The sequence below is a fragment of the Panthera uncia genome, chromosome B4 (genome assembly GCF_023721935.1).
Source record: "Panthera uncia isolate 11264 chromosome B4, Puncia_PCG_1.0, whole genome shotgun sequence".
Taxonomy (NCBI): domain Eukaryota; kingdom Metazoa; phylum Chordata; class Mammalia; order Carnivora; family Felidae; genus Panthera; species Panthera uncia.
In genome coordinates this window covers 39,850,449-39,864,723 of record NC_064809.1, presented here as the reverse complement: position 1 = coordinate 39,864,723, position 14,275 = coordinate 39,850,449, and the positions used below count along the sequence as shown (strand labels likewise).

At 46.8% G+C, this 14,275-nt stretch overlaps 1 protein-coding gene across 1 annotated transcript in view; it reads left to right on the top strand.

The window, feature by feature from the left end:
* VWF (von Willebrand factor) overlaps positions 1-14,275 on the top strand; it is a 137,440-nt gene that overhangs the window by 118,099 nt on the left and 5,066 nt on the right. The window contains exons 43-47 of the mRNA XM_049624950.1: positions 1,085-1,234; positions 5,531-5,641; positions 6,541-6,721; positions 7,434-7,474; positions 8,222-8,338. Of these exons, the coding sequence (XP_049480907.1) occupies positions 1,085-1,234; positions 5,531-5,641; positions 6,541-6,721; positions 7,434-7,474; positions 8,222-8,338 (600 nt within the window). The remainder of the gene's footprint in view (positions 1-1,084; positions 1,235-5,530; positions 5,642-6,540; positions 6,722-7,433; positions 7,475-8,221; positions 8,339-14,275) is intronic.

Genomic DNA, 14,275 nt, shown 5'->3' with positions numbered 1-14,275 from the left:
GAGATCATGACCTGAGCCGAAGTCAGACGCTTAACCGACCAAGCCACCCAGGCGCCCCTGCATTTACTTCCTTTTTGGTTTGCTATTTTGTTATACGAAATACCATGGCAGAGTAACATATTTACTAATAATGCTGTAACAAATAGCCTTGAGCACCTGTCATTTTGTATTTTGGGCATTGCATCTTTTGAGATAGATTCCTGGAAGTGAATTTTTGGGTGGTAACATTTTCCAGCAGGCTTCTTGATAGAAGAATCAGGGGTTCCATTCCGTAAGTTCATTATACACAAGCTGGAAGACAGAGTAGCTAAAGGACAAGGGCTTATAAATACTTGTATGGCTATGTATGAATGAGGGTGGAGACCTGTTCATGGCTTCAAAGGGAAGACTTGGGATTAATGTCAAAACTGTCATTAAATGTCATGATTCCTTAGTGCCTCATTCCTACAGAGTAAAGTCTGAGTACTGTGTAGCATGTACATCCCAGGCTTTACATATTCTGATACCAATCTACCTTTGTAATTTCATTTCCCACATCCCTTCTGTAGCCTATAGTTCTTCCAAGCAGGATCCCTCGTCTCTCAAACGTATTCCCATTCTCTGTGCCTCCTTGTTATGTGCGGGCCTCAAGGGAATACCCATTCATAGCCTCCACTCACCTCCAGTCCACTCCTGATGGGAACAGAGGACTATGTGCGGATGGGTGCTAAGTCCAACGACTTTACTAGGTCTGAGGATTAGGGAACAGTTTTCTGCGCGACATGGGAGGGAATGAAATGCAGTTAAGGCAGTGATAAAACTGGATTAAGGCAGCCAGTGAGTTATTTCTGAGCCTGTGGTCCAAGAAGGACCCATCAGGGGCCCCTCCCAGGGTATGCCAGCCATGGCTCTCTAAGACTGGTGGGCAGGGAAGGGAAGAGGAAACGTACTTGATAAACATCCCTCCAGGTGGGCAGAGACCATGTTGGCTTTATATATTGCTGTTTTTAACACCTACGGCACCTTCCAATATATAGCAGGTGCTTACTAACCTCTTGTTTGAACGAATGGAACGAGCTTGCTCACAGAAGCCTTGTGTCTGCAGGTGTGTGTCCACCGAGGCACCATCTACCCTGTGGGCCAGTTCTGGGAGGAGGGCTGTGATGTGTGCACCTGTACCGACATGGAAGATGCTGTGATGGGTCTGCGCGTGGCCCAGTGCTCCCAGAAGCCCTGTGAGGACAACTGCCGGTCGGTAAGGGGCGCAGAGGGGCTGGGCATTGCCAGGAGCAATCAGGGTGGGAGGTAGGGGCGGGGGGATCCCAGAAAGGAGCAAGAAAACCCCTTTACTAATTGGACAGAGGACCCAATTCATAGGCTGAGCTGAGCCCATCAGTTTTCTTTCTGAGAAGTTAATCTATGGAAAACAAACACTGAATAAGTCAGATTAGACAGGGATGAACCCTGGACCTACAGAGCCATGTTGAGCTGCAGCCAGACTCAATAAAGACACGTGCAATCAAAATTTATGAGAAAGCAAAACTTCCTCCCAGAGGCAGCCTGCGGGCAATGAGGAGCTGGAACTGATGGGCAGAGAGAAGCAGAGACGGGGGCTCATGGGACAAATGGAGAGAAACACTGTATGACCACTGTGCCTGCTTTCATCTCCTGCGTTTCATTTCTGAGAGATTCCCTGCCTTTCCCATAAACCTGCTTTCATTTTAGCTAGCTTGAGTGGCTTCTGTTCTTTGCAGTCAAAACCCCCTGCTGATACACAAAACGTATTGGGTGCTGGTTTTATTAAAATGACCTCTAAGCAGCACTCTCTTACTTTACTTTAAAAAATTTTTTTATTTTATTTTCAAGAGCAAGAGAGACAGAGCACGAGCAAGGGAGGGCAGAGAGAGAGAGGGAGACACAGAATCCGAAGCAGGCTCCAGGCTCTGAGATTATCCGCGTAGAGCCAGACGCAGGGCCTGAACTCATGAACCACAAGATCATGACCTGAGCCAAAGTCGGACGCTCAACCGACTTAGCCACCCAGGTGCCCCAGCAGCACTCTCTTGCAAGTTGTTTCCATCCCCTTTCATGGCCTGTGGGAAGAGATGGAGACTGATGGGTTTCCAAAACTTAGCGTTCCCAGTGGACACACCTGGATACCACCGCATCATCCTCTCCCAAGGGTGCCTCGCAACTCCGCTCCTCCTCAGTACCAGCAAGGCAGGTAGAGGCAGACAGACTGAGGAGACTCTCCCACTTTGGGATTCGCACTTGGGTCCTCCCTTCCATCATCAAACCACGCACTTCCAAACCAGCATCAAGAGCATTAGCCTCATTGCTATTGTGAAGACAAGCACAGGATATATGCACTTGTCTGCTTTTTTGTCATCATCATCTCCAGATAACATTAAAGGGATGATGATGATGATGATGATAATGGCCCTAAACCAGAATTTTACCCACAATTCTCCCTGCACAACCATTGCTCCCTTTTTTCTAGGGTCTGACCAGTCTTAACTGGCAAGAATAGAGTGCCCCACAACACACAGGAGCCTTAGGGGCCGGCTACTGCAAGAAGAATTAAAAACTGAATTGGGACAGCAGTGATCATGTTTTCTGTACTGCAAATTATAAATGTGGTCTGAAAAATCAGCAATCTGTGTAGACACATTATGGGACAATGAAACTGGGAGCACCTCCAGAATCAGACTAAATTGTGGCTTTAGGAGCTGTGTTCTGAGGGACTAAATACAATGCATTATATTTTATTTATCCTCATGATTCTCCTCCAGAAGGAAGAAGAGGTAGGGTTGTTCTTACCACTTGCCAGATAGGAAGCAGGGGGCTAGTACAAGGAATGAAGTTGCAGGTAGTTTACAGCCCTTTGAAGCCAGTAGAGTGTCCTGACTCCTGGCCTGCGTCGCTGTTAGGCCAGTATCTTGGCAACACCAGCGATGCAAGAGCCAGTTCGATCCAGCAAAGAGACAAAGCACCGGAGCTCCAGGCCTCCCACCTCCCATTTTAGCTATGGCAATTGTGCTTCAAGGGTTGGGCTGTTAGGGGTGCCTGGGTGGCTCAGTCAGTTAAACATCCAGCTCTTGATTTTGGCTCTGGTCATAATCTCAGGGTTTGTGAGTTGGAGCCCAACGTCAGGCTTGTGCGCTCGCGCGCGCGTGCGCTCCCTCTCTCAAAATAAATAAATAAAAACTTAAAAAGAAAGGATTGGGATGCTAAATAAATTGGGAATTTACTTTCAGGGACATATCTGTCTTCAGATTGGGTGGATAGTAGATGCACTTAATTCCATTCTTTTTTTTTTTTTTTTTAATTTAAATTCAAGTCAGTTAACATACAGTGTAGTCTTGGTGTCAGGAGTAGAACCCAGTGATTCATCTCTTACATATGATACCCAGTGCTTATCCCCAAAAGTGCCCTTCTTAGTGCCCATTACCCAGAAAACAAATAACCAGTGAAGAAATGGGCAGAAGACGTGTATAGACATTTTTCCAAAGAAGACATCCAGATACACATGAAAAGATACTCGACATCACTCATCATCAGGGAGATACAAATCAAAACCACAAAGAGATACTGCCTGACACCTGTCAGAATGGCTAACATTAACGACTCAGGAAACAACAGATGTTGGCGAGGATGCAGAGAAAGGGGAACTTTTGCACTGATGGTGGGAATGCTAACTGGTGCAGCCACTTGGAAAACAGTATGGAGGTTCCTCAAAAAATTAGTTCCATTCTTTTTTTATACTTTAAAAAAATGTTTATTTTTGAGTGAGAGAGACGAGCATGAGTGGCGGAGGGGCAGAGAGAGAGAGAGAGAGAGAGAGGAGACACAGAATTCAAAGCAGGCTCCAGGCTGTCGGCACAGAGCCCAACATGGGGCCCAAACCCACCAACTATGAGATCATGACCGGAGCCGAAGTAGGATGCTTAACTGACTAAGCCACCCAGGTGCCCCAAATTAGTTTCATTCTTAGTTGGGGAACCAGTGCAAACAGGCTGGAGAAGAGTAAGAAGAAGGGTGTGAGATGTACCTTTTGAGCAGATATAAGCCATAGGATTCAGAGGAGTATGGGAAAAGAAGGAGAGATGACATATATAGGCTGAACCCCAGTTGCTCAGCAAGAAATGGGGATGTTGGAGGTGTGGTGGGAATCTTAGAAAGATGGCAGCCAGGAAATTTGGTGGCATGGTGCAAGAAGGGGGTGGGGTTTTGAGAACAAGGCCTCTGGTCTGGGAGTCAGCTAACATACTGATGACCACGTTTGCAGGTGAGGAGGGCAGCAGCAAACAGGAAGATTATGCAAATCCACATGACTCAGCACTCTGAGGGAGGCACACAAGAGTGACTCGAGTCCCTAAAGGGATTAATGACTGTCTTCTGTGCTCCCTTGAGGCTTTGTTTCTTTCACAGCACTTTGTGTATTCTGCTTGTAGTGGATGGTGTCTAGATTGTATCGCCCTAATTTGTTGGCTCCTCCAGAGTATCTAGTACGTCATAGATGCCCCGTGAACGTCTAGAATCCCAGCTGATAAAGGACTGGGGACAGCTCCGTGGGCACTGCTATGACGCAGGTGGGGATGTAAGTAGGTCCTGTGCAGATGGTGTAAAGTTGAGCCAAGTCTCTGGAGTGCCCGAGTTCCCCCAGAGAGAGGCACCGGCGTTGTGTGCATTTTCTGACTTGGCCCTGCTCATCATGAGTGTGCCTGTGGAGCAGAGCAGGCTGGGCATCCACACCCACCCTGGACAGCTGCTGTCATTCCTTGTCTTTCAAGGACAGAGCTCCAAAATGAAGCGTGGTCCTGGGTTCTCTTTCCTTGGCTCCCGGGACAAACACACGTATCGGTGATTTGCCTGTTCTTTGTATATGGCTTTGGAGTTTCAGAAGATTTCAGTCCAAGTTCCTAATGCTTTGGCCATTAAGATGTGCTGGCAGACTGCAGGACACTGGTCTCCCTGGAGAGACACTGGTCTCTCCTTTCTGGGAAAGGTCAATCTGTGCACTTTCTTATCTTACTGGGCCCCATAAGCTGCTAGGTAATATCAAGCAATGGCCAGGGGAAACCCAACTCTGTATGTTGGTGAGAGTTCTTGGGATCAATGTGCTCGTCTTGTATAGGTAATTATCTCTGTTACAGCGGAGACTAGATCCCAGGCATCCTGACCATTCCCTCCAGTAAATGAGGGGCCCTGGAGTTGGCCATGATAAAGATCAGGCCAGGTGGCTGCTGCTGAGTGGATTTTGGACTGTCTTTAATACTCCTGTGGACTGCATCTTGGTTTGAAATTGGAAGCTTTCAGAGGGCATGGTTATGTATCTTCAGCTGGTATAAGACCTAGCTTAGTGACTCAGTGGTTGGTGCCTCTTACCCACTTCTTAGCATGATCCTGAGGCTGTGGATGACAGAGATGAATATGTTCACTCCAACTGGTCTGTAAATCCCCAGGGCTCAGTGCACATACAGAATAGATAAGAGCACCTGTGTTTTTGCTGCTGGGCTGTCCTTACTCGCTGTTCTTTGTATTTTTCCAGGGCTTCACTTATGTCCTCCATGAAGACGAGTGCTGTGGAAGGTGTTTGCCAACTGCCTGTGAAGTGGTGACTGGTTCACTGCGGGGGGACTTCCAGTCTCACTGGAGGAATGTAGGTCTGGGGCCCAGGCTGGTAGTGCCTTACCAGCTTGGTTGTCCATTCTGTGGTCCAGTGCTGAATTCTCCGCCTTTTGGTTTCCCCATAGGGAGTTGCATCTGGCTGTGGTATTATCTAGATGTCGGCTGGGATTACTTTCCCCTTAGGAATAGTTGAGATTGCCTTAGACTTCCCATTTGGTGGATTTGGGGAGAGGCCCAGTTCCTTCCCTAAGAGTTCTGTGAACTCCTTGGGGATTCGTGTCCTCCTGTTTACCTGGGGATCTGAGGTCAGCTTCCCCCAAGTGGTTGGTATGGGATGGCCTCACCATCCTGCATGTGTTGTGGGCCCTCCAAAGCTCCACAGGCTATAAGTACTGTTCTGCCACGAGTTGGGCCACTCATCTACAGGCCTGGAAGCCCCAGGGACAGATTGCTGGGCTGTAGGGGCCAGATGCTAGCATCCCTAGTCTCTTGCTTTCTCCCTGTAGGAGTAAGTGGGAAGTAGCTCCTGGCTAGGAAATGAGTGGAGTTTCCCTTTCACATCCCCTCTGAGTCAACCCATGCTGCTGCTTCTTGGTCAGAGTGCCCTAGAGCCTCTGAGCTCAGCTCACATCCAGGGCTGAGGGTGGAGGAGAGTGTCCCCAGGCTTCCCTAAGGGGCTCACTCAGTGCTGAAGACTGTGTCTGTAGAACACATGGCTCTGAGCTAGGATCTTAGGATGACTTTGACCTAGACTTATTGAAAGACGTGGGATGAGCCCCATTCACTCCCTCTGTGGGCCTTACCCTGTGGGTGGGATTTACATATTAAGCTGGGGCTCACCCCCAGAGCCCAGATCCGCTCCCTGAGAGAACAGCACACCCCACTGGGCCCTCAGCCCAACCTTGCTCAAGTCTAATGTTCTAACCACAGGTTGGCTCTCACTGGGCCTCCCCTGACAACCCCTGCCTCATCAATGAGTGTGTCCGAGTGAAGGAAGAGGTCTTTGTGCAACAGAGAAATGTCTCCTGCCCCCAGCTGGACATCCCTACCTGCCCTGTGGGCTTCCAGCTGAGTTGTAAGGCGTCAGAGTGTTGCCCCACCTGTCACTGCGGTAAGGCGTGCGTCCAGGGGCCCCACCTCCAAGCCTCTCTTTCCATTAAGGACTCCTGACTTCTTTGTCTTTTCAGCAACTCGGGGAAATGGGCAGGATCAAACTCCTCGTATCTGTTCGTAATGCTTTTGTGGGAAAGCAAATACGATGAGAGAAATATTATAGTTTCCTAAAGGTCATCACTGTGCCCAGTGGTAGATTTATATCATTTCACCTCCATTTATTTGCCCGTGTGTGTTAGTAGTGGTAGAGCTGCCAAACCCAGGCTTCTCAAGCATCCACTGTATTGCCTCTGCTGGGGAAAGGTGTTCCAACTTCCCACCCCCAACTCCACCAACAAACAAAATAGCATCTCTCTCTACCACCTGCTCTGAATTCTTTGTGTGGTTTGAGCTTGGGACTTAAAGTTTCCAGAGTAGAGTTTCATTCTTTCAGAAGCCCAGGTGCCCTCCCACTCACACTTAAAGTGTGAACCATTTAAAAAGGTTGTCCCCTTGAGGCTGAGGAGGGAGAGGATCTTCTTACTGTGGGCGGCGTGGTAGGACACAGGCAACCTGCCCTTCCTCTGCAGGCCTGAGAGGAGTAAGGCTACTGTGGGACCCACAGCGCCTGGGGTGGGGTGGTGAGAGGGACTGCAGATGGAGGAGAGGGGCGCAGATGGGGAGGAGAAGACCCTGAGGGGATCAACCCTGCACCTTTCTCTCTCCCCCAGAGCCACTGGAGGCCTGCATGCTCAATGGCACCATCATTGGGGTGAGCCTTCTTCTCCAGGGCAAGTTGTATGGGTGCCATGGGAAGGATGGGCAGCTCAGTCATTTGAAGTGGAAATAAAAGGAAGCAGATGGGGCGCCTGGGTGGCGCAGTCGGTTAAGTGTCCGGCTTCAGCCAGGTCACGATCTCGTGGTCCGTGAGTTCGAGCCCCGTGTCAGGCTCTGGGCTGATGGCTCAGAGCCTGGAGCCTGTTTCCAATTCTGTGTCTCCCTCTCTCTCTGCCCCTCCCCCGTTCATGCTCTGTCTCTCTCTGTCCCAAAAATAAATAAAAAACGTTGAAAAAAAATTAAAAAAAAAAAAAAGGAAGCAGGGAGTCCTATCCCCCACTTTCCATTGCTTCCAGGGCTTCCAGGGCATCCGGCTGCCAGGCTCCCGCCATCTTGCTGACTCTGTAGGGCCTCACCTTCCGGCCCCCACTCGGGCTCCTGAGCATCTCTTCTGTGTGCAGAGAAGCGCTCTGATGGCATCACACACATTTCAATCCATCTCCCTCTCTCACTGCTCAGGCTCACTTTCTGGCATAAAATCTCTGACTTACCGTCACCATACTTGAGGTGGAAGGCAGGAATGGAGTGGGTCCCTGGACCCAGGAGGAGCATCAGGGCGATGGCTCATCTTGTGTAGGCAGCCGGGCCCCCTCTCCTAAGGCAGATAGCTGAGGTGAATGGGAGGGTCAGGGGTGGGGGGTCGGTGTGCTGGGGAGCCTGATCCTGGTGCCTCTGGTTTCAGCCCGGGAAAAGTCTGATGATTGACGTGTGCACGACCTGCCACTGCACCATCCAGGTGGGGCCCGTCTCTGGATTCAAGCTGGAGTGCAGGAAGACCACCTGTGAGGCCTGCCCCCTGGTAAGAGGGCTGTCAGGCTCCAGGCGATGGCCTGGGTACTTGTGGGACCCAAGCAATGGGACCTTACTGGAGTCTGTATATAAAGCTTTTGTTATTTTCTGACTATGGACAATATTTGACAACTATAATGAAGAGTCTAGTTTTGGAAATTTAAGCAAACACAATATTTGCAAGACTTATGATGCCATATTTACAGTTCATTATTATTTTTTTACACAACATTTTAAGAAGCCATCATTGCCATTCTTTGAAAACATTAAAAATTATTCAACAGTTATCAGACACTAAATGAAAAATTCTATACAGTATTCCTTAAAACGGATGTACATCATCCTGTACCTTCATTATTGGGCATAATTGGCTGAAAATATTGGGCATAATTGGCTGAAAATATTTCACCCTGTTTCTGCCAGGTCACAATGACTATGCACACTCTGAATCCCTCCGAGGGTGATTCTGAGAAGTGGAATCATTTCTAGTTAGCCAGATGAAAACCGGCATTTCCTTGTCTTCTCTGTGACCCAGCCCCACCTCACGGATCTAGACCTAATGCTTCTTCCTCAAACTGCCGTCTGTGCTGGGGGCTCCTGCTTTGTTCAAAAACACAGTGAGTCAGATGAGCTTCTTGTGAGCCAGAGGCACAGAATAGAGTAATAGCACTTTCAGGCAGTGCAAGTGGAAGGCTTCCTCCCTCAACTGTGCAAGGGAGCAGGCAGGCTCTGGGGTGAGGCCAGGGAGGAAGGAGTCCTTCCTGCGAGGAGGAGTGTGGCCAGCCAGAGCAGGAGGAAACATCAGGAGGGTAGAGATGAAGGACGCTGGAGCAGGTCCCGTATACAGAGTGTTCTCCATCTGTAGAACCGTTCTTCATGGCCCTTGGCACAGAGTTATACTCTCAGTAGGGGCTTAGTAAAATCTATGTGGAGCGAATGAGTCTATAGGAGACACAGCTATTTTTTAAAAAATATTTTTATTTATTTTTGAGAGAGATAGAGCACGAGCGGGGGAGGGGCACGAGCAGAGAGAGGGACACATAGAATCTGAAGCAGGCTCCAGGCTCTGAGCTGTCAGCACAGTGCCTGATGCGGGGCTCGAACTTGTGAACCGCGAGATCACGGCCTGAGCTGAAGTCAGACGCTTAATTGAGCCACCCAGGCGCCCTGAGACACAGCTATATCTGATAGAATGATTCAGAGAACATTCCTGCCTCAATGAGGATGAAGCTAACGAGGCACATATTTTTGCTTTTTGTTGCTGTTGTTAAATCCTAGTTGCTTCTCTAAGGTTTTGGGTGGTGTGTGTATGTATGTACGTGTAACAGCTCCCCTGGAACACATCTGGGCTTGAATAGAGAATTAAATAATGCTGCACGGAGTTTGTGGCATCTCTTCCACCTTGGATGTCCACTGACCTACAAATCGGCGCAGCAAGAGGTCCACACCAGTGCGGTCTTGAAGCCGTGCTTCCTAGAGGGGGAGCTATAACTCCCTAACAGCGCCCTCTAGTGGCCAGAAGGTGGTACAGTAAAGTCTCTACATCCATAGAAATCCAGCAGTGGAATCAATCCAGTCTAGATACATATGTTTCAGTATTCTTAAATCCATGGCCCCTTTTGGTACTCTTCCTCCTTTCCTCCCAAATCCTAATAACCCCCATGGCAGTGTACCCACTTCCTCCCTGTTGAGAACTTCTAGATTAGTCCTCCTTCTACGTGTCTCTCAACCTTTGCTGAAAACTGCCTCAGTTGTCCCCTTTCTACCTCAGCATCCTTAACTGATCTTGCCACATGTCTCTGCCATGAAGGTCAGAGAGGTCTCCTGAGGGTGGGGAGCTGTGGTCAATAAAGTTTAGGTAGGTGTGCTTGAACTGCCTACATCAGACTCAAGTGTTAGTGTCACTGGAGATGTGAGTCCATTTCCTCCCCGGGAAGGGTGGTGCTCATACCTTAAGGAGACCTGCAGAGGGTGGTTTGTGCTAGTGGATAGTAGACATGAAACTTGACAGGTGAAGGCCTGACGGAAGCATGAGGAAGAGAGGTCACCCTGACATGGAACACTGAGAAGGCAGTTGGAGGGGCACGACCATGAGCTGACCTTGAGCAGTGAGTTGAATGTAGAATAGAGGACCTTCCAGGGAGGGGAATGGGGACCAGACTGGCAGATAGAAGTAAGAGTTAGAAGAGGTAAGACTAGAAGGCTTTGAGCAGCCAATGCAATTTATGGAAAGTGCTATGGGACACAGGCAGGGCAATGTTAGGGGCATGAGTGGGCAGGGGCAGGACTTGTGGCTGCTCAGACCTACACGACTAGACTCTGGCTGGTGGGAACTTGGCTGGCAGGCAGAGGAGGCAGTTGCTTCTGATTGGATGTTCTGGGGAAAGCCCATTCAGCACTGCCCTTCTGTGTGTGTGTGTGTGTGTGTGTGTGTGTGTGTGCATGTGTGCATGCATGGCATGTGCCTGCCTATGGAACACACAGTACTGCCTGGCATGGCCAGGAAGCCTTGCAGGGCTTAGACAAGCCCTGTTACCTGGTGCAGCTGTATTATGCCTTACAGGACAGGGGACATGCAGAAGGTCTATTTCCTTGTTTACTCCTGTAAGTGGGTCCTTTCAGGCTCCCTGTGCACCTCCCTCCCTTGTTCCCAACTCCAAAATCATTGCCCCTCTCCTAGTACCTTCCACCCTCTCCTCCTTTTCTTCCTGTTCTTTGTCCTACCATAACACCCTCTGTTTTTTCCTGTTCTTAGCTCAGTTGTGCCCTCTGCCTCTCTGGTGTGTGGGTTTTGTCTCCACCGCCCCGTCCCTTCACTTAGCAGTCCCCTCCTCCCTTTGTCCCCTGCCTACTCATTTCTCCTGTAAAGATTTTGTCCATTTTGCTCTCCTTGGGCCTGCTGAGCAGAGCGTGTTTCCTAGTCTCTTCTCTAACACTCACTGAAAAGAAAAACACCCAAATCTATGCTCCCACGAAATCCTGCCTAATTTAAGCCCTGTTTAATCTCCTTCTTCTGACTCTAACCACCCACACTCACTCATACTGTTTATTCTCTTTCTTCCTGTTCCTTTACCTTGGTCCTACACCTTTAAGGTATTGTATGCTTCTGAAAACGCAGTTTAAAGCTTACAGTAAACCACAAACTGATGCCCTCAGACTCCAGCGGTGTCTTTCCCAGTGTGGAAGACTGTGTGGCATGGGCCCAGTAGCTCTGATGCTGTGCTGAGCTCTATACTCACTGGCTTTCTGCACGGCCTGATCCCTGATGACACACTGAGTTCAGAAGCTTGGTTTATGAGTAGCAAATTGCTTAAATTCATTCTGAGCAGGCTTAGCGACTCCTAACCTTGCCTGCTGATAGGGGCATTGAGCCCATGTGCAGTGCACAAGGGGGCATTGCAGAGAAGCCCGTGTTTTCTGTCTGAGGCTCCAAACTGACTGGCTAGAGATTCATATGAGGAAAACCTCGGGGCCCAAATGAATGAATCTCTAAGTGGTTATCACTAAATGAGGCAAAATGAGAAAAAGACTGAAAAAGAATGACATTGTGGTTGGTTTCTCATATAAATCAAGTTATTCTTTAAAAATATTGTGAGATTATGTTCTTCCTTTGTTTTTTTTTTTTTTTTTGAGTGGTGGGTAGCATTAAAAGAGCTTTAATTTTGATGCAGTGATGAAGCAGCTGATGGTAGCTTTTTGATTTTTGTTTTATTAACATTGTTGAGAATACTCTTACTTTGCAAGATAAAAAGTGGTTGCCCTATGTTGACTGCTAAATCTGGGGGCATTTTTGCAAAGACTGTGAAATCCTGCTGTCTGGAAGCTGCTGCTTTTTCCAATGCAGATATAATGAAGGACTGTCACTTAAAGCCACTGTCAAGGAGTTCCCAGCTCAACTTGTCTCAGTGAGTGTAGGAGGCCTACTAAGGGCCAGGTGCTGGGATACAATGACACACAGCATAAACTGAGTTTGGAATTCACATGCTTCTCAGGGAGAACAAATGAAATTTTCAGATTGTGTTAAGTGTTATGGAGAGTGTGTGCATATGTTGTATGTTGTATCCTCTCTGAGGATTGATATTTGAAATGATTACTAAAGGATGAGAAAGAGCTAGTCATACAAAATTTGGGGAAGAACATTCCAGGGAGAGGGAATAGCACACACAAAGACTCTCAGGTGAGGAGGTTGGCATGTTCATGGTCCTAGGAGATGCACAGGGGTAGATTGTTAAAAGCAAGGGGATGGTGGTAGAAGATAAGGTCAGAAAATTAGGAAGGAGCCATGTGGGGCCTTGTAGAACATGCTAAGAAGATTGGGTTTTATTCTAAATGCAATGGGAAGCCATAGAAAGTCTTATTTTTTCCAGGGGGGGGATAGTTTACCTAAAATAAAATGCACAGATATAAAGTATATAGTTTGATGAGGTTTGGTAAATGGACAAGCCTGTGTAACCACTAAACTAGTAGTCAAGGAAGTGCAACTAAAAGGCCAATAGGGGAGAGAAAATGAAATTCTAAATAAACAACTTGATTAAACCAAAATACTATGGAAAAAAAACAACATGGAACAAATAATAGAGAAGACAAAAAATAAAATGAATAATATAATGGTAGATTTAAACCCAGCCATATCAATAATTTCGTTACTGAAATTATTGTAAATGGGCAAAACAAAATCCTGATAACAAATGGAGATTGTCAGGCTTGGATAGAAAAGCAAGACTCAATCAGTATACTGTTTATAAGAGATGCGCTTTCAGTTTATTTATTTATTATTATTATTTTTTAAAGTAAGCTCTATATCCAACATAGGGGTTGAACTCATGACCCCCAGATCAAGAGTCATATTCTCCACCAACTGGGCCAGCCAGGTGCCTCAAGATGTGTTTCCTATTTAAAGAGATGAAGAGATTGAAAAGAAAAGGATGAAAAAAGATATGCCAGCCAATGCTAAGAATAAGATAGCTAAGATGGATATATTAATACCAAAATAGGCTATAAAATGAGGAATGTTACTAAAAATAAAGAAGATTCTTTCATAATTATAAAAGAGTAGATTCATCATGAAGACATAAGAATCCTAGATGTGTATGTATCTGGTAGCAGAGTTTCCAATACATGAAGCAAAAACGGACAGAACTAGAGGGAGAAATAGGCTTGTCTACAAACTTATTTTGTAATTTTAATGTTTTTTCAGCAATTTATAGGATAAGTAGGAAAAAATCAGTAACGATATAGAAGATTTGGAAAACTGTATCCACCAACTCGACCTAATTGAAAACAATAGACTACTCTATTTTCAAACTGCAGAGCACACATACTTCTCTAATGCACATGGAATTTTCAGTTATTTGGATCAAATTCTGGACCATTAAAAGGTCAATACATGTCAAGATTTTGATATCATTTAGGGTATATTCTAAGACCACAATTTAAATTAGCTTGAAATTAGTAACAAAAAGGTATTGAGAAACATGCCTCCTCCCCATATTTGGAAATTAAATAAAATACTTTAAAATAATCCATGAACCAAAGAAGAAATCACAAGTGGAGATAGAAAATATTTTGCTAGAGATAATAGCAGTTGCTCTAGAGATTCCAATATGCACCCTTGACTTACCATAGTCTACTTTGATCTGATAATATACATTTTGTGTATGATGTACTCTCCCCCCTATACTTTGTGCTATTGTTGTCACATAGTTTACTTCTATGTGAGAGATAAATTCACAAGATGTTATTGGTTTTGCCATCCAGTGCTTTTAACAGTTGTTTACAAATATTTTGTCAAGAATTGATGATCTACAGAGGGCCAGTCTGATATAAGCTGCTCTGCCATCACTAGAACCACAACTCCATGGATGGTTTTTAAGCAGCAGAGTGAAAGTCATTCTGGCAGATGTGTGGAGACTTATAGTGCAGGGTCAAGAGTGGAGGTAGGAAGAAC